The sequence below is a fragment of the Cornus florida genome, unplaced genomic scaffold (assembly GCF_030987335.1).
Source record: "Cornus florida cultivar Cherokee Brave unplaced genomic scaffold, ASM3098733v1 CherokeeBrave_3.0.0_Hap2_Chr04, whole genome shotgun sequence".
NCBI classification, from domain to species: Eukaryota; Viridiplantae; Streptophyta; class Magnoliopsida; order Cornales; family Cornaceae; genus Cornus; species Cornus florida.
The window spans coordinates 27500001-27518486 of NW_026775574.1; the positions used below are offsets into that span (position 1 = coordinate 27500001).

Here is an 18486-nt window from a genome sequence, read left to right on the forward strand (position 1 = left end):
ATAATGTTTTAGTCTAGTCACATTAGTCGTCACTACAGAAACTTTTGAAACGCATAATTTCAAGTTAAAAACTAGAGTGTGAGATATATATTTTGTAATTGGCTAATTTTGTTGTCAAAATAAGTCCAATTGAGTTGTAAAATTTTGATTCACAATTTCAAAATTGAAGATCGGAAGTAGATTTGAAGAAATTTAAGTGTTCATGCTTTAATACACAATGGATGATGAGAATAATGTTTTAGAAAGGTATAAGAGTGTGTGAAAACATTTTGGAAGTTTTGGAAGGTTGAAACACAACTTTTAGAAAGTTTTTACATTCTGCCCAACTTGAACAGGTTCAATATTTGAGGCTTTGTGGAGATTTTCAAGACTGATCATTTTAAACCGGTTCAACAATCCTGAACCGGTTCAAGAATTAAAAGGATTCTTCAAATTTTACACTTGCCATCTTGAACTAATTCCACTTTCCTGAATCGGTTTAAGGTCTTCAGATAACTTTAGTTTCCTGATCTGTTTTGATTCCTATTTGGTATAGACTTCCTTCCAAAATCCTATGCACGAATTTGACTTGATTTCCAAGTGTTCTTAGGTCTTCCAAACTTTTGTATAATCTTTCTTTCATTTAACATTGAGGCATAACTTTTAAGAACAAAAATTCATTATTTAGAGAGAGCCTTTTGAGATATATTTTTCAGAAAACCAAATCTGATTTTTCTGATTTTATTTTTGAGAGCACACACATAAACACAAGAGTGATTTAATAGTGTTGTTCTCTATCTCATCAGAATTGGAGCATAATTGAAGATTCAGAGATTCCGAAAAGCAGATCTATTTCTTTTACATCAAATTTAGATCTTCAAGAAAAAGGATGAAGTGATTATATTTTGGAAAGGTCAAAGCATTCGAGAAGTGTTGTTTGATCTACTAATAATCCTTCTACAGAGATCAAGAGTAAACCCGGAGTCAAAAGCTATTGGATGGGACGTCGCAAAGCCATATGATTGTCAACAATTATTTTTTGGTAGAATGATAAGGTGTGAACCTGAATCAATGTCCATTATACTTTGTTTCAAATATAATGGATCGTTTTGCTCTGGACTGCACAGTCCATGAGATTTTTCCAACAACAATTAGTCTTTTCTACCAATTAAAATTTCCTCGCTAAAATCCTAGTGTCATCTCTCAAACTTTACTTGTTTTACTTTTCAATATTTATCTTTGTAATTATGAATGTTTAATTAGTCGTATTGCTTATGGGTAAATTAGTCAATCATAAAAATTGGGCAAATTGACCTAATAATTTCATCTGGGTCATTTAGAAAGTTAATCACAATTAAATCAACTAACAGTTTCCGCACTGCATAACTCACATTTGATATCAAAACGAGTTACTCAATATATTGAGTAGATCATATTTGTTGATTTGTTGTAATTTTTCCATCATATCGGATAAGTCATCTTCGGTTGATGTGTTGCTTTTACCTCCTGTTTTTTATTCTGTTACAAACATGCATATTAAGTGGTCTAAGTTTAAAAAAAATTCTAAAAATTTATTGGAGAAATTAAAACTTGCAAAACTTGATAGAGATATTTATAAGTTAAAAATTTCTGCCTTTAATAAAAATTTGAAAGAACTTGACCATAAAAACTTGAATCTTCGTAGAAAACCCAGATTCTAAATGAACAAATTCATAAGGTTGATTTTCTGTAAAAAAAAACTTGAACAGTAAATAGACTTAGTAAATCACTTGATTTAAGTAGTGAGTTTGTTAAATCAAAATTTTGACATTAACACTTGCAAAATTGATAAGTTAAAAGAAATGGTTAATAACACTAGTAGTAACAAAGAATTGGCTTCAACTTCAAAAGATTTATATCTCAAAAACTCTAAAGATATTTTTGTGAAAGTTAAAAACAAATCTTCTGTTATCTCTAATTCTCCAAAATTTGCTTCAACATGTCATTTTTGTGGAGAAAAATATCTGTTGACCTTACGGATTTCATTCAAGGATAATCTATAAATTTTAATGATAACAAAACATTAATGATGTTAAGGATTAAAGTTTACATTGAGTGTTATATAAATTATTCACATTCAAAGAATAGCTCAATGAAGTTATAAAAATCATTCCAAGTATTCCATTATTTAAGATCACATTAAGGAAAGTAATGAATACAAAGAAAACATAAAGTTACAAATAACCAAATGCAAAATCCATCCAAAGACAACCTAGACTACAATGATCATTCCAAGCATTTGTTATTAAAGCCTAATTATAATGGCCCATTTTTTAATAAAAGTTTAATGGGAATGACTTTAGTGTCACATCAGCCCGAACTGGGCCTGGGCCTGGGCCTGGGCCTGGGCCAGCTATGGTCCTTTAGTTACTTACAAAGAAACACGACCAGCCCAGTCCTACCCAAAAGGATCGAAACACAACCAACCCATATTTTATTCGGTTTGGTTGGGCAAGGGACCTACTATTGTCAAAAAAAAAATAATTCCATTACTTGGAGAATTCACCGGGCTTCAAGTTTTCTTCACTCACCTGGAAGGAAATTCTATTCTGATGGTCTTTAACCCATAAAATTACACAAATCAAATCTTAATACCATGCAACAAAAGATATGTTTAAATTGTGCTTAAATTCATCGAACCAACGGGCAAACTTGCACACAAAATAATACAACGTCTATGTTTAAATTCATCTTTCATCTTCAGTCTAACCGACAGGCAAACTTCCACACAAAATAATATAGAATCCAAAAAGAGAATTAAGTTATGTCTTCATAAGTAAATGATAGAACTACAACAACTTACCGAAAAAGCCCCAAAAAGCGATTCCACCAAGAGGTCTTTCCCTGCAGCTCGATCTTTCCCTGCAGACCGATTCTGCAGACTGAAGATGAAAGATGAATTTAAGCACAAGTTTAAATTGTGCTTAAATTCATCTTTCATCTTCAGTCTAACCAACAGGCTAACTTGCACACAAAATAATATATCATCTATGTTTAAATTCATCTTTTATCTTCAGTCTGCAGAATCGAGCTACAGGGAAAGACCGAGCTGCAGTTATCGCTTTTTGGGGCTTTTTCGGTAAGTTGTGGTTCGATTCTCTTTTTGGATTCTGTATTATTTTATCTAACCAACTAGCAAACTTCCACACAAAATAATACATAATCCAAAAAGAGAATTAAGTCATTCCACCAAGAGGTCTTTCCTTGCAGCTCGATTCTGCCAAGAGTGTCTACCATCTGCCAAGAGTGTGTCTACCATCGTTTTCAGTTGCTTTACAGATTCTCCCATGCATTAAAGATTCTTTTGCCAACTTCTTTGATTCATATTCGTCAAGGTAGGTGAGATACATGCCTAAAGACAATCCAGGCACCACTAGAGCTACAAATTGATCCACACCATGGTATCTGTTCCAAGAATAAAATCACATTCAATAGTCAAACATTTCACTAAATAGACAACATTTCTAAGAAGCCAGTCTACCATATATATTATAGGTATCAGGCAAACCTCTATGTCAATAGACAAATTATTGTATGGAGAAGAAACAGTGAGGTAGATTAGAAGAGGCCTTATCATGTGTGATCACAGCCATTGTTCCTCCATAAATAAATTGAACCACAAGCTCCAATAGAACAGTTTTCAAATAAAATAAAAAAAATCAAAATGAAAATCTGAAGTATAATCTTTAATTTAAGTTCAAAAAATAACCAAGGTACACGAGTTTAATTGAAGGTTTATGTGCAATGGCTGCACTTCCCTCTCACAATTTATATATGGTAAAGGGCAAAAATAATAATCATAAGCTTGGAATGTCAAAACTTGTCAACTCTTCAAATTCCATATTTACAAACTCTAAAATCCATAATATGACTTCAAGAAACTCCCAACACTACAACACAAGATTCAACTGACCAAGGTTTATACTAGAGTAATGCTCAATTATTAATAATAATCTGATTTTTATTCTTATCAAAAAAAAAAAAAAAAAATTACCCAATTTGAGAACACAAATGCAAAAAGTTACAGATAACAAATTGAAAATGCCCTGAAAACTGTAATTATAATAAGTCCATGCTAAACACTTGAAGTAGTCTGTTAGAGAGAGATCGCATCCTCTCTGAGTATGATATTAAAGTTGACTGTTGGCTATTATACCAAACTGTTTAGAGGAGCTAGTCATACGATTGGTGACGATCTGATCAGCCCTAGACACACGATGTCGGAGAAAGAGGCTAGAATATCAGCTGCAGGGGTGGCTAGAGTCATTCTTGATGCCAATTTTAAAGGTTTACAGTTTTAATTACCATTTATTTCAATATAGAAGTAATATAGAATTCAGTAAAGAATAGGTTTAATAGACAAGATTACCAAAGGTAGTGTTGAACTTGAACTCATCATCAGATCTTCCATCATCAGATCCTCCTGAGAAATAATAAATTTAGATAATTAATAAATGTATGAACATTATGCCCAGCCTATGTAATAATAAATGCACAGAGAGTGAGGGCTTTGTGGTTTGTCATAGTAGAAGTGAAGAAATTAGCTTGTCCAGACATTTCTGAAGAAATCAAGACCACTGTCAACCATAATATAATATTAAGGGAAAGTTTTGTTATATTAAATCATTATTTAACTACATAAATCAACAAGTGAAATAATAAATCATTATTTAACTATATAAATAACAATGAGGTGAAGAAATTACGAGATCTATTTTGTGCAAAATCATTTCCCGCAATATCACCATTTGGTACATGTCCAGAACCTTCAGAAGAATGCAAGACCGTCAACCAAATATTCAGAAAATCAACTATATAAACAAGTGAAGACATTACCAGAACTAGCAGAATCCTTTCCCCCAGTATCCCTATTTTGGGGTGACTCATGTCCAGACCCTTCTGAAAATACAAGACTGTCAACCAAATATTCAGAAAATCAACTATATAAAAAATAATGAAGTCAAGAGATTACCAGATCTGCTAGTGTCCCCATTTTTGGGTGGTTCAGCACTGAACCAGCGTAAAAGCGCATTAAGATTAGGTGGAATGGGAGGTGGAATGGGATGGAGAGGATTAAATGGTGTAATGGTAGGAAAGGGAGAAATGGGTGAAGAAAAACGTCCAAACATAGGAGAGGGAATTGGTAGACAACGGAACCTACGTACAAAGAGGAGAGCTTTCAGCCCCTTGAATCTCAAGCAGAATGCAATTCAAGGGTTTATAAAGGTTTTGATATAGCCATTGGATCAAATTTGATCCAAAGGCCACAAATATAAGGGTATACAAAAGGTTCGCGGGGCGTAGTCCAATTGTTATAGATACAGTGGTGACCAAAATTTCATTGGACCACTTTCTAAGAGTAATGCTTGGGTTCTGCCTTCTCAGGCCAAGAATTGTTCTCCATGCTGACGTGATCTAATCAGAATTTGCCACATCTCCATTGCATTAAAAGATATAAAACATGGGTATAACCCATTTAACCGGCCCATTTTAATTTCTCTCTCCTTGTTTCTCTCCCATCCTGTATGTTTCCCTTTCTTTATCAGATCAATCTCCCATCTCCCAATGTATTGCCCTCACCAGAGACGGAAGCTCACGAACTAGAAAAGTAAATCAGAGATGATGCAATTTGCAGAGTTTGTAGAATAGCATCAGTGAAGCTGTAGAAGAGAAGCAGAAGATAAACCCTAATCTCAAGGCAACCAATTGTCTCCACAGAACCAGGTACTTCATCCATGATGATCTAAATCTACTTCTGCAATTCACATGAATTTGATGATGATGATTCAATCTCCCTTTCTTAAAACACATCCTCACCCTTCAATTTAATTCTTCTCCTCAACCTCTGCCTGCTACCCAAATCTGTCATCAAAGAAATTATATATACTTTATAGTTGTGTATAAATTATATGCATATATTTATATATACGTATATGACCCAAAATTAGTCAGAAAAAAAAAAAAAAAAAAAAAAAAAAAAACGATGAGAAAGGACATAACATGGTTAAAGGGAGGATTTTTATTTATTTATTTTCGTTTATGCATTATAATGAATTCATGTTCCTTCCTTGAAGGTTAGAAATTTACCCTTGTTTTGATCTGAAAATTTTACCCTTGTTTTGTTTCTCTCACATCATGCTCGGATCTCCATGTTACATTATTGCCTCCATTCACAAATCCAAACTCTAGGAAGCAACCCATTGATTTCAGACAGTGTTCTTGTTTTAGCAAGGATTGATTGGCATTTTTCGAAGTAGGTATGTTCAAACATTATATTTTTCAATGCAAATTATTTTTTCTGCTTTCAAAAAGCTTAAATCAAGTATGGTTATTGTTGAATTTTTGTTCAAAATGAGTTTAATTCAAGCTTAATTATGTTTAAAAAAAAATTACGTATTCAGTGACTAATGCAGGAGATGGATTACATAGGCTTAAGCAGTGAGCCATCGAATAGTTGTGAAGTTGATATGGAAGATGATTGTCCTTCTCCTCCTAATGAGTGTTCCTCAAAAAAAGAAATTCAATAAAAAAAGGATGAACCAGAACTTGGAATGGAGTTTAGTTCAGATGAGGACGCATACCAGTTCTACCTCAACTATGGTAGTAAACTTGGTTTTGATGTAAGGAGAAATCATCACAGGAAAAATAAAAATGGGATTATTACTAGGGTTACCTTTTGTTGCTCAAAGAAGGTAAAAGAAGAGAGAATAGAAGAAAAAATCCTTCCTACCATCAACCCATAACTAGAGTTGGTTGTTAGGCTCAAATGACTTGTCTACTTCAAAATAATGGAAAATTCAAGGTTGTGTCATTAAACAAAAGTCATAATCATGACTTGGTTAGAACCCCCATGAAACATATGTTGAGAGTTAATCGAAGTATTTCTAAGGCTCAAAAAGCACATACTGAAGATGCAGACAGGTCGGGATTACCAATAAAATCATCTATAGAGTTGATGAGCAGAGAAGTTGGGGGGAGAGAGAATCTTAGTTTTCTAGATAAGAATTACCGAAATTACATATATAGAAAGCGAAATATGGCAATGGAAAAAGGTGATGCTGGAGCTATATTAGAGTATTTTCATAATATGCAGCTGAGGAATCCATCATATATTTACTCACTACAACTTGATGTGGATGATATGATTACTAATATTTTTTGGGCGGATTCACGCTCAATTAGTGATTATGGACTTTTTGGAGATGTTCTGTGTTTTGACACTACTTATCGGACAAATGAATATGGTCGACCTTTTGCACCATTTATTGGGGTGAATCATCATAAGCAAACAGTCTTATTTGGTGCAATTTTACTTTATGATGAAACCACTGCATCATTTAAGTGGTTGTTTGAGACTTTTCTTGGTGCAATGTCTAGAAAACAACCTAAAACGATTCTCAATCTGCTGCAATGGCTAAAGCAATATCAAAAGTATTTTTTGAATCTCAACATAGGCTATGTGTTTGGCATATTTATCAAAATGCCGCGAAGAATTTGAGCCATATATTTCATGCATCAAGCCAATTGCTCATGATTTTGGCAAGTGTGTGTATGATTATGAAGATGAAGATGAATGGCTATTGGCATGGGAAAGTATGTTGGATAAATATAGTTTCAAAGAGAATAAATGGTTGAAAGAGTTATTTGAAGTAAGAGAAAAATGGGCAATGGTTTATGGACGACACACTTTCACTGCTAACATGAAAACTACTCAACGTAGTGAGAGCATGAATAGTGTGTTGAAGAATTACTTAAAGCCAAAGCTTAATCTTTTACTTTTCTTGGAGCATTATGAGAGGGTTTTGAATGATCGGCGATATGAAGAGCTATTTGCAGATTTCAAGATGATGCAAAGCATGCCTGATTTGTTAACTAATGTGGAGACTTTATGTCATGGTGCATAAATTTATACTCCAAAAATTTTCAAATTGTTTCAGGAAGAGTACATGAGGTTGGGTGATTACAATATATACAAAGTGGCTAAGGAAGGGTCAAAAGTTGAATACAAAGTATCTTGTGTTAGAAAATCTCGAGAACATGTGGTTAAATTTGATGTTCCAACACAAACAATCACTTGTAGTTGTATGAAGTTCACTTTTATTGGAATTTTATGTGTTCATGCATTGAAAGTGTTGGATAAGAAAAATATAAAAAGGATTCCATCTCAATATATCATGAAACGATGGACAAGAGATGCAAAAGTAAGGACTATCACCAACTATCATGGAATTGCTGCCAGTGACAGTCCTATGGTGTCTGTGGGAAAGCGTTATAGCCATTTGTGTCGAATTTTTCATGAAATTTCATCTTTAGCCTCAGAACACGAGAAATTATATACATATGCAAATGAGCATACTCTTGTGTTGCTTAATGGCTTAGAGGAGATGAAGAAAGAAATTTTCTTAAGCGGTGCTGAAAGTTCAGTTTGTCAAAATGAGGAAGGTGAAATGGTAGCTCCATGAAATGATTGTATGCCGATAGGGGTTAAAAGAAAAGCCACAGTTGGATGCCCACGTAGTCGACTATTAAGTGCCCTTGAACGACGAAAAAAAAAATCGTCTCCCAAAGCCACCAAAGTTTCAACAAGACAACAAAATGCCACACAAGTTTGCTTTGAAACTTTGTAAATTAATTAAATGTGTTATTTTTATTGTACTTATTTTCTTTTATTTTCACTACATTATTTAGGAGCCGGTTTCCCGTGTTTATAATTTACAAGAGCAACAAGCTGGAGCTGGACATGGAGTTGTTCAGCAAACATTTGATAATTTGACTCAAGTAATACACTTTTGATTTGTCTTTCTATGTTTCTCTCTACATTTGATAAATTTTGGTTTTTACCCATTCCTTTTCCTACAACATGATTTCTCTTTTAAAATCATTGTTCACAGAACTTGTAAATTAATTAAATGTGTTATTTTTATTGTACTTATTTTCTTTTATTTTCACTACATATTTTAGGAGCCGATTTCCAGTGCTTATAATTTACAAGAGCAACAAGCTAGAGCTGGACATGGAGTTGTTCAGCAAACATTTGATAATTTGACTCAAGTAATACACTTTTGATTTGTCTTTCTATGTTTCTCTCTACATTTGATAAATTTTGGTTTTTACCCATTCCTTTTCCTACAACATGATTTCTCTTTTAAAATCATTGTTCACAGAACTTGTAAATTAATTAAATGTGTTATTTTTATTGTACTTATTTTCTTTTATTTTCACTACATATTTTAGGAGCCGATTTCCAGTGCTTATAATTTACAATAGCAACAAGCTGGAGCTGGACATGGAGTTGTTCAGCAAACATTTGATAATTTGACTCAAGTAATACACTTTTGATTTGTCTTTCTATGTTTCTTTCTACATTTGATAAATTTTGGTTTTTACCCATTCCTTTTCCTACAACATGATTTCTCTTTTAAAATCTGTGTTCACAGAACTTGTAAATTAATTAAATATGTTATTCTTATTGTACTTGTTTTCTTTTATTTTCACTACATATTTTAGGCCCCGATTTCCAGTGCTTATAATTTACAAGAGCAACAAGCTGGAGCTGGACATGGAGTTGTTCAGCAAACATTTGATAATTTGACTCCAGTAATACACTTTTGATTTGTCTTTCTATGTTTCTCTTTGCATTTGATAAATTTTGGTTTCTAACCATACCTTTTCCTATAACATGATTTCTTTTTTAAAGTTTGTGTTCACAGAACTTGTATCATATTGGCCATGGAATGCCCTCAGGGATGCAGTCAGTGATGAACTTTAATGAAAATTGGCTATCCAATATGACTTGCACACAATTACTTCAGGTAAATATGCCCTTTTAGCAATACTTCAGTCACTTAATTTGCTGTAGACCTTTTATTTATATTAACTTTCTCATTATTATTGTTTTATAATGCATGTAGGAATCTATAAAAACATTATGGTAGCCTTCCACAAAGCACAGAAGAAAGCAACAACTTATGTCAAGATAACTTGTCGGGATAGGATTTGCTGAAGTGTTGGTGACATTATGAAGATACCTTATTTAAATCAAATAGACATTTTTGCTCTTTTGCTATATTGATTTGCTACAATTTTAAAGGCTCAAGTCTTGGTTTATTGTATTTGCTATATCATGTACTCTGTTCATCTTTCTCTATTGGTTCGGCTTTTTTTTTGTGATGCAAATTTATGTCTTTAGTTTGATGTCTTGGGCAAAATGAAAAGTGTAATACACATTATCTGGAGTAAAAATTATTTACAAAATATAAATTTATTAAAATGAAACAATGATGTACAGAAAAATGCATGACAAATCTCTCTGGTGTAGAAAAAAAAAGCTTCCCACAGGGAAAAAAAGCAGCAGCTTCCCACAATAATATAAACTGCAGTAACATGGTCTCTCCTTGCCCATAAATTGGGTAAATGCAGAGCACTCACTGCAAGTAGCAAATTGCAACTTAGCAAATAACACATTGAATTATTGTTGCAATCATCTCCTCGTTACCTTATCACAACAGCCATGGCCTTAAAATCTCTCCTTTTTGTTTGCCTCTTGGTTGCTACAATAGCAACCCCAATTGCCAAAGCAAAACTTGGAATTGTCATCAGTCTCCTTCGATTTGATAAGCAACAATGACTTTTTTTACTTCAACAGGAGATCATACACCATCAGATTATGTTCTAGATATATTATTCACACCAACAGATTAATAATTTCACACACATTAATATTGCTCAAACCCCTCCAAGTGAGTCCATAAAGAAAGCAGAATGGCAAATCTCATGGGTCACTATGTTGAAAACAGGATAAAATTACAGAGAGAAGCTCATAGTGCTGCTTGTAAACCAGTTGTAAAATGCCATTGACCTCTTGATTGATAGCATACACAGGGCTTCCAAATGGCGTAGGTATGTAACATCAGACTCTAAGCCACCCTGCACCCAACTATCACACCTTCACTAGTGCGTTTATATTTCTTATTGTTGTCATCCACCTTCTCCCTACAACGCCCACCAAACCCACCTGCAATCCAGCAGCAAAAAATAATAATTAAAAAAAAAAAAAATAGATAGAGAGAGAGAGAACAGAAAAAGAGGTTTTTAAAGTTGCAATATAATTTAAATTCCATAGCTGACATTCATCTTAGATTCTTGAACAATCCTACAACTAAAACTCTAGCAAGCAAACCAATAGAAAATTACTGGGCAAACATGTCATAGCTAACTTGGGCTATAATTGTTTTGATGACAGATTTGGATAGCAGGCAGAGGTTGAGGAGAAGAATTAAATTGAAGGGTGAGGATGTGTTTTCAGAAAGGGAGATTAAATCATCATCATCAAATTCATGTGAATTGCAGAAGTAGATGTAGATCATCATGGATGAAGTACCTGGTTCTGTGGGGACAATTGGTTGCCTTGAGATTAGGGTTTCTCTTCTGCTCCTCTTCTACAGCTTCACTGATGCTATTCTACAAACTCTGCATATTGCATCATCTCTGATTTACTTTTCTAGTTCGTGAGCTTCCGTCTCTGGTGAGGGCAATACATTGGGAGATGGGATATTGATCTGTGATAAAGAAAGGGAAACATACGGGATGGGAGAGAAACAAAGAGAGAGAAATTAAAATGGGTCGGTTAAATGGGTTATACCCATGTTTTATATTTTTTAATGCAATGGAGATGTGGCAAATTCTGATTGGGCCACGTCAGCATGAAGGACAATTTTTGTCTTGATAAGGCAGGACCCAAGCATTACTCACTTTCTAATAAGGTTTGGTGCATAATTATATTGCTTTTAAAACAAATCACAAGGTTTGGTGTATTAGTAGCAATTTTTGCTAAGATAAATAAATTGCAAGTGGGGATGTAAAATTACCATTTAGTTTGAGGAAGGGTTTTACAATCTTTCAAATTTTTAACTAGTGCTTGACATTGGTCCAATAACCTCCATTTCACCTAGGTCTATACACATTTTACATTAATCATTTTTTTTATAAATATTTTCTTGATATTATGTTAATGGCTAATGAAAGAGAATTATTAATATTATCTTTTTAATTTTTAAACAGCCCAATTATGTATATAGCTCACTTAGTTATAAATCACCTCAACTGGTTCAGGTTCATACTCCAATTTTTATTCTAATTTTACTTCAAATTGTTTATTGCAGTTCATTTTAAGGTTTTATAAATTTTTTTTATATATTTAATATATATCATAACTTATGTTTAATATAACTAATTTACATCAAAGGTGGGCCTAATACTACAAGCCAAGCTTAAGGCTCTTGTTTTCATGGCAAAAATATAATGTTTTAGTCTAGTCACATTAGTTGTCACTGCTAAGTCCTATAGAAACTTTTGAAACTAATAATTTCGAGTTAAAAGCTAGAGTGTGAGATATATATTTTGTAACTTACTAATTTCGTTGTCAAAACAAGCTCGATCGATTTGTAAAATTTTGATTCAGAATTTCAAGATTGAAGATCGGAAGTAGATTTGAAGAAATTCAAGTGTTCATACTTTAATACACGCTGGATGATGAGAACAATGCTTTAGAAAGGTATAAGAGTATGTGAGAACATTTAGGAAGTTTTGGAAGGTTGAAATGCAACTTTTAGGAAGTTTTTACATTCTGCCCAACTTAAACCGGTTCAATATTTGAGGCTTTGTAGAGATTTTCAGGATTGATTATCTTAAACTGGTTCAACAATCCTGAACCGGTTCAAGAATTAAAAGGATTCTTCAAATTTTACACTAGCCATCTTGAACTGATTCACTTTCCTGAACCAGTTTAAGGTCTTTAGACAACTTTGGTAACTTTAGTTTCCTGATTTGTTTTGATTCCTATTTGGTATAGACTTCCTTCCAAAATCCTATGCACAAATTTGACTTGATTTCCAAGTATTCTCAGGTCTTCCAAACTTCTGTATAATCTCTCTTTCATTTAACATTGGGGTATGACTTTTAAGAACAAAAATTCATTATTTAGAGAGAACCTTTTGAGAGATATTTTTCAGAAAATCAAATCTGATTTTTCTGATTTTATTTTTAAGAGCACACATATAAACATAAGAGTGATTTACTAGTGTTGTTCTCTATCTTATTGGAATTGGAGCATAATTGAAGATTCAGAGATTCCGAAAAGTAGATTTATTTCTTCTACATCAAATTTAGATCTTGAAGAAAAAGGATGAAGAGATCACACTTTGGAAGGGTCAAAGCATTTGAGGAGTGTTGTTTGATCTACTAACAATCCTTCTACAGAGATCAATGTGATACCCCTCGATTTTAGAGCCACGGGTGATTAAGTCCGAGTATAGATCTGAGGGATACCAAACAATTAAGTATATAAACAAGCATTTGATTACAAAAGAAATAGCTAAGAACAAAATAAAATAGCAGAAAATAAAACTAAATAATAAATCCTTAAATTAATAAATAATTAGTCCTCTAAGTGAAAAATCCAAATCATTTAATATCATTACAACTCGAGAATCCATCTAGTGGACCCATAATGATATCCTAACTGAAACAACTGAAAAACATAACCCGAAACTAAAACATAAAGAGAGTCCTACGTAGAACCGGAAGACTGATGTGGAATGGCTTTGCTCAACATGAACAAGCTCTATGTCTGAAACTGACGAACACCTGAAAAATAATAATGAGTCAGGCCTACGAACAAGTTCTTTCTACGACCACCCAAACAGAGACTGAAAAAACTATATATCTATAGTCAACCCATGTAATAACTACATAGTCTATAAGTACATATACACACTAAAGGAACCTCACTAAACTTTAGGGTTGCCTTAACCTAAATAGTAGACAACATGCAAAACGCACATATAGTGGGCATGAGTACCTAGACCTACTAGGGCACACAACCACACTATATTTAGCTACACATCCCTGGCAATATACGCACCCTATCCACTGATCCTAAGACTCAAGCTCATATCATGGCATATGTCTGTATATATATAAAATATATTCTATCCAATCTAAAGTAATCCACTATGTATCATCCAACTTGTTCAGTTGACCTAACACAAATATAAGTAGGACTTAACATTTTAGTCAATCTGTTCCCTTATAAAATAGGTAGGACTTAACTAATAAGTTAATCTATCCCTAGAGTGCCACCATCCCATACTGGTGCACTACATCTACACAATCCAATAGTTGATATAACAATTAAATAAGTACATCTAATAACTCAGAAATAAAAATAATAATATAATATCATGTTATCACAAAATAGGAATGATTTATAATTTATTTAAGCTTCCTACATCACATAACCTACATAAAATGAATCTTAAACATGCTGATATTTTACTATACAGTCAAGTAAGCATCCTCCAAATATAATTCATGTTACACATTTAATCTTAATTGTTAGAAAAAAATAAAAATTAAATCCATTCATTCCTCAAAGAATCAAATAGCATGCATTGTTATCTTTAAGTTTGTTTAGAACTTATTTAAACCCATATCTAGTCCTTATTTGATGTTTAGGATCCCTCAAATTTAGTTAAAATTAAATCAACGCTGTTTACGAAACTTCTCCAAGTAAGGCTCGAGCTTTACATCAATAGCTCGAGCTTTACGTCCAAGGCTCGAGCTTTTCACCAATAACTTGAGCTTTTCTTTCCAGGCTCGAGCTTTTTATCTATGGCTTGAGCTTTGCCTCCAAGGCTCGAGCACTGCATCAGCGAATCAAAAATTGTTTACCCGATTCAACCCTAGAATTCTACTGTGAACCCAATCTTTATTGTTTAAGGATTTTAAAGCATGTTTCTAAGTTCCATCAATATACAGATATGAAAATAAATCATTTAAAACATGTAACAATTCATAAAGAAATCAAATCAAATCTCTGAATTTATCAACTCATACAACAAAAACAACCATGAAATATAATTTATAAAATCGATGTTCTAAATCAATTAAATTATAAATTCTAATTTTAATTGTTCTTTACATAACCCTAAGATTATACTAGAGATATATATTTCACAGATCAAAGGAGAAGTGTAAGGACCCAAGTTTTTCAACCCGGTGCGTTAGTGATGACCCGTAAGTTAATCAAGCAACGGATCCGAATTGTGAAAACAAAAGATAAACCAAGGCCTCTAGGGATATAAATCATTCCTAAGACACCAATGTGACCCTCTTTGAAGTCACGAAACTTAAGGAAAGTGAAAGAACAAACGAGAGTCCATAATGAGCGAATTTCATTTATTAAGGGTAAAATGGTCAATTTACAACTAAAAAGGTAAACTTGACTCTAAACAAGTCAAATAAGGTCCACACAACCTAAACAAATCATTTCATAACATTCCAAGAGGTTCTAAGAATTTTGGACAAAAATCCCACAAAATGCCTTTTTTTGGTTTAAGCGAAAACTGATACCCTCTCACTAAAACCTAAATAACTCCCATTTTGATTTGAATCTGAGAATGGGATTGGTATCATTGGAAAGCTGACTCAAAATTCTTGAGTTTAGGCTCAAGAATCACCCCATTTAGGTTAGAAACAAAGAAATTATGGCCATTTGAAGTCGGAACTACAGGGCTGATACAAAACTGAAGGCAGCTGTGTATAGGAGCTATTTTGGTCGACCGAAATAAAGTTTCGAACGACCGAAACTGGCAGAAACTTTTCAAAAACCTGATTTTTAAGAGTGGGACACTTCGGTAAACCGACATAAGCCATCGGTCGACCAAAATAGGCCATCGGTCGACCGAAATGACCCTGAACAGTGGAAAAGGCTATTGGAAATGATGATTTACTGTGCAATGAAGTTCCCAAAAGCTATCGGTCGACCGAAATAGAGTTTCGGACGACCGAAACATCTCAAAAAGCTGCTGCAAGGCTAGGAAAAAAGGTCCTTCGTCCAATCCTAAGGTTGTGCATGCATCCCATATGATCCATACATGCTTAAAAACATTTCTTAGCCTCAAAAGAGCATCCCTAACATGCTAAAACAAAAGGGAAGTTAAAACCTACTCTAGTGCATGAACTTTTTATAAAAATCCATAATTTATCCATAATTAGTTCAAAAGTCAAAACTTAAGAGTTTTGTGAGATGTGAGTATGCATGTAAATGTAAAATGATGTAGTAGAAGCGCTACAATGACCTACGGCCTCTTTGCAACCCAATTACAATTTTTGACATGCCAAACCCCTAATTTTCACAATTGGTTATATTTGCAATACTTGAAATTTTTGTACATGCTTGCGAACATCAAGTTAATGGCCCTTGGCCTCATGTTGTACACTCAAAACAAGTATCAAAAAGTGTACTTAGGTACACATTACATATTTCAAGGCAAAAATAACATTTTACACCAAAATGATACTATATGCTAACACTTGCATGTTTTCAAAAATACAACAAAATACTTCTAAGGTATCAAGGAAACTTAGGGATGTGATACATCCCAAATTAAAGTTTCTTTACTTGCAAAATAACCCAAACAACTAGAGTGAGTAATCAAGTTACTCGTAGGATGTGGTGCAAGCGCATACCCTATAGTTTCAAGTATAATGTGAACCAAACATAAATCATCACAAGGGTGCATTCCACCTAACATCTATGTTCCCATGGTACTCTAAGGAATTATCTCAAGCTATACAAATGTTTGAAACGATAAACACGTAGCATCCAAGTATACATAAACAAGTACACTAACCATATTAAAACTAAGATTACCAAATCACAAGCTACAATAAATCCATGATTTACAACTTGGAAAGTAATACGAAATCAAATAATGGAAAGACTATGATATGTGGCTAAGAGACCAAACAAGTTATTTTGGGTAATTACGACCCACAAGGTACAACCTAGTGCACACTATGACTTAGGAGAATTCTTACCCTCCGTACTAGAGCCAAACCCTAGCCATTAACATTTCATATCCTTACAAGCTTCCAAAAATCAATAAGTCCATGACATTTATATAATCTTAATGTATGAAACTACCTACAAAGCACAAGTAGGGTGAAACCACACAAACCATGCCCTAAGGTTTCATGTTTAAAGTGGCAAGCTAATGATACTACACATTATGCCATATGAATTTAATATTAATGTTGGTCATGATTACTAATCATGCAATATAGTAATTTACCTACAAGTAATTTCAAGTGCTACATACAAGATCTTCATACCAGACTTTCAATGAAATCTCCATTTCTTAACAACATAAGTGCAATTTCAAGATATTCATAATAAACCCTCAATGAAATCACAAGTATTAGGCAAATCATTAAACAATAAACTACCTATACGATTTAATAGTCATATACATACTTAAATCCAGAAATCCTGAGTCAAGCATATAAAATCTCTATTTACATGCAAATACAAGAATTTAAAAGGCATGTAATCAATATATATTAAGCTCCAATATATATAAAACCCAAAGAGGATAAACATACAACCATCCCTACCTCAATAGAGAATTGAATCTCTATAATCCAATGCAACCAAGCTAAAAATGGAAAACCAAACTAGGGTTTTGTAGAGGAGAGTGAGAGGAAGATAAAGTATTCCAAGCTTATAAGTCTAAGGTGAGTAGAATGAGGACAAAAATAAAGTCAAAGCTATTGGTCAAGCTTTTCCTTCCATGGTGGCTAAGTTAGGGTTCTTGAGAGGAAAGTGATGAAATGAAATAAAGGCACAAACCCTAATTAAATGTGGAGGGATTCTCCGCTCACTAGGTGCTCTTGCACTACCTCTCTCACACACACAATGCAAGACCAATTGTGAGACATACACTTGTCATCATCCTAAGTGTAATACCCCTAATTAAAAAAGGACTTAATTGGAATTTAATTATTATATTTTCAGTGTTTGTTTAATTGTTGAACTTGAGTTATTTGTTTTAAATTGAATTGAACTTTTATATCCATGTGGCATTTTTTTTAATTGGTTACTTCAGATATCGTTTGAATTAATTTGTTTGTGTTGAAGGGAAGTTCTATTTTTGAATTGATTTAATTGTTCATTTGGAAATTAAGTGTTTATTTTTATGTCAAGGAGTTGGGCTTGGACAGGAGTAATGGGCCAATGGTTTTGGGTCATATGGTTTACTTGGATTGGGAATTAGATGGGTACAATTAATACCCATGGATGGTTCTATATATATATTTGGGGTTTATACGTATAAAGGTTGGTTTAAATATTAAATGTATTAATGATTAAATTAGTGACATTTTTGTTATATGTATAACGTGGTTCTAGGGTTTAATCTTTTTATTAAAACGCCGACTTATACATATAGTTGGTTTAATTGTTATTTTCTTTTCTTTTGCGGTGATGTCTCCTCAGTTAATTAGAATTAGGTTTTCCTGTACATCTATAAATATATCATATTAAGGCTGTGTAGGGTTTAAAAACAAACATAGACCTTATTCACGTACAGAGACATAGAAAGAAAATAGAGAGAAAGATTATAAGGA

At 33.2% G+C, this 18486-nt stretch overlaps 1 protein-coding gene and 2 long non-coding RNA genes across 8 annotated transcripts; 1 reads left to right on the forward strand and 2 right to left on the reverse strand.

Annotated features, from left to right (window-relative positions):
* Positions 1–2143: 2143 nt before the first annotated feature.
* LOC132303047 (uncharacterized) lies at positions 2144–5345 on the reverse strand. Of its 2 annotated transcripts, none has more exons than XM_059800112.1 (5): positions 4991–5345; positions 4855–4917; positions 4725–4784; positions 4388–4441; positions 2144–3423 (listed from the first exon to the last, which is right to left on the reverse strand). In XM_059800112.1, the coding sequence occupies exons 1-5, from the start codon at positions 5145–5147 to the stop codon at positions 3398–3400; spliced, it is 360 nt and encodes a 119-aa protein (XP_059656095.1). In that variant the 5' UTR covers positions 5148–5345; the 3' UTR covers positions 2144–3397. The 2 variants fall into 2 exon arrangements, with proteins under 2 accessions (XP_059656095.1, XP_059656094.1); XM_059800111.1 differs by lacking the exon at positions 2144–3423 and adding an exon at positions 3433–4263.
* Positions 5346–5522: 177 nt separating this feature from the next.
* Positions 5523–11401, forward strand: LOC132303048 (uncharacterized). 5 transcript variants are annotated; one of them, XR_009481059.1, is made up of 8 exons: positions 5525–5742; positions 6208–6271; positions 8707–8796; positions 8980–9069; positions 9253–9342; positions 9526–9615; positions 9716–9830; positions 9930–10114. It is a non-coding gene; the product is annotated as an uncharacterized LOC132303048 (long non-coding RNA). The 5 variants fall into 5 exon arrangements; XR_009481056.1 differs by having other exon boundaries at positions 5526–5742; positions 6208–6275; XR_009481058.1 differs by having other exon boundaries at positions 5523–8796; positions 9729–9830.
* LOC132303049 (uncharacterized) lies at positions 10261–11537 on the reverse strand. Its single transcript, XR_009481060.1, has 2 exons — positions 11399–11537; positions 10261–11032 (listed from the first exon to the last, which is right to left on the reverse strand). It is a non-coding gene; the product is annotated as an uncharacterized LOC132303049 (long non-coding RNA).
* Between the last annotated feature and the right edge of the window lie 6949 nt (positions 11538–18486).

Bases quoted from the DNA above. Each gene is read 5' to 3' on its own strand.
- LOC132303047 (XM_059800111.1), bottom strand. From the start codon at position 5,147: ATGTTTGGACGTTTTTCTTCACCCATTTCTCCCTTTCCTACCATTACA. The intron at 4,918-4,990 runs GTAATCTCTTGA...TTGTATTTTCAG, and splicing joins TGGGGACACTAGCAGATCTG to AAGGGTCTGGACATGAGTCA. The intron at 4,785-4,854 runs GTAATGTCTTCA...ATTCTTCTGAAG, and splicing joins AAAGGATTCTGCTAGTTCTG to GTTCTGGACATGTACCAAAT.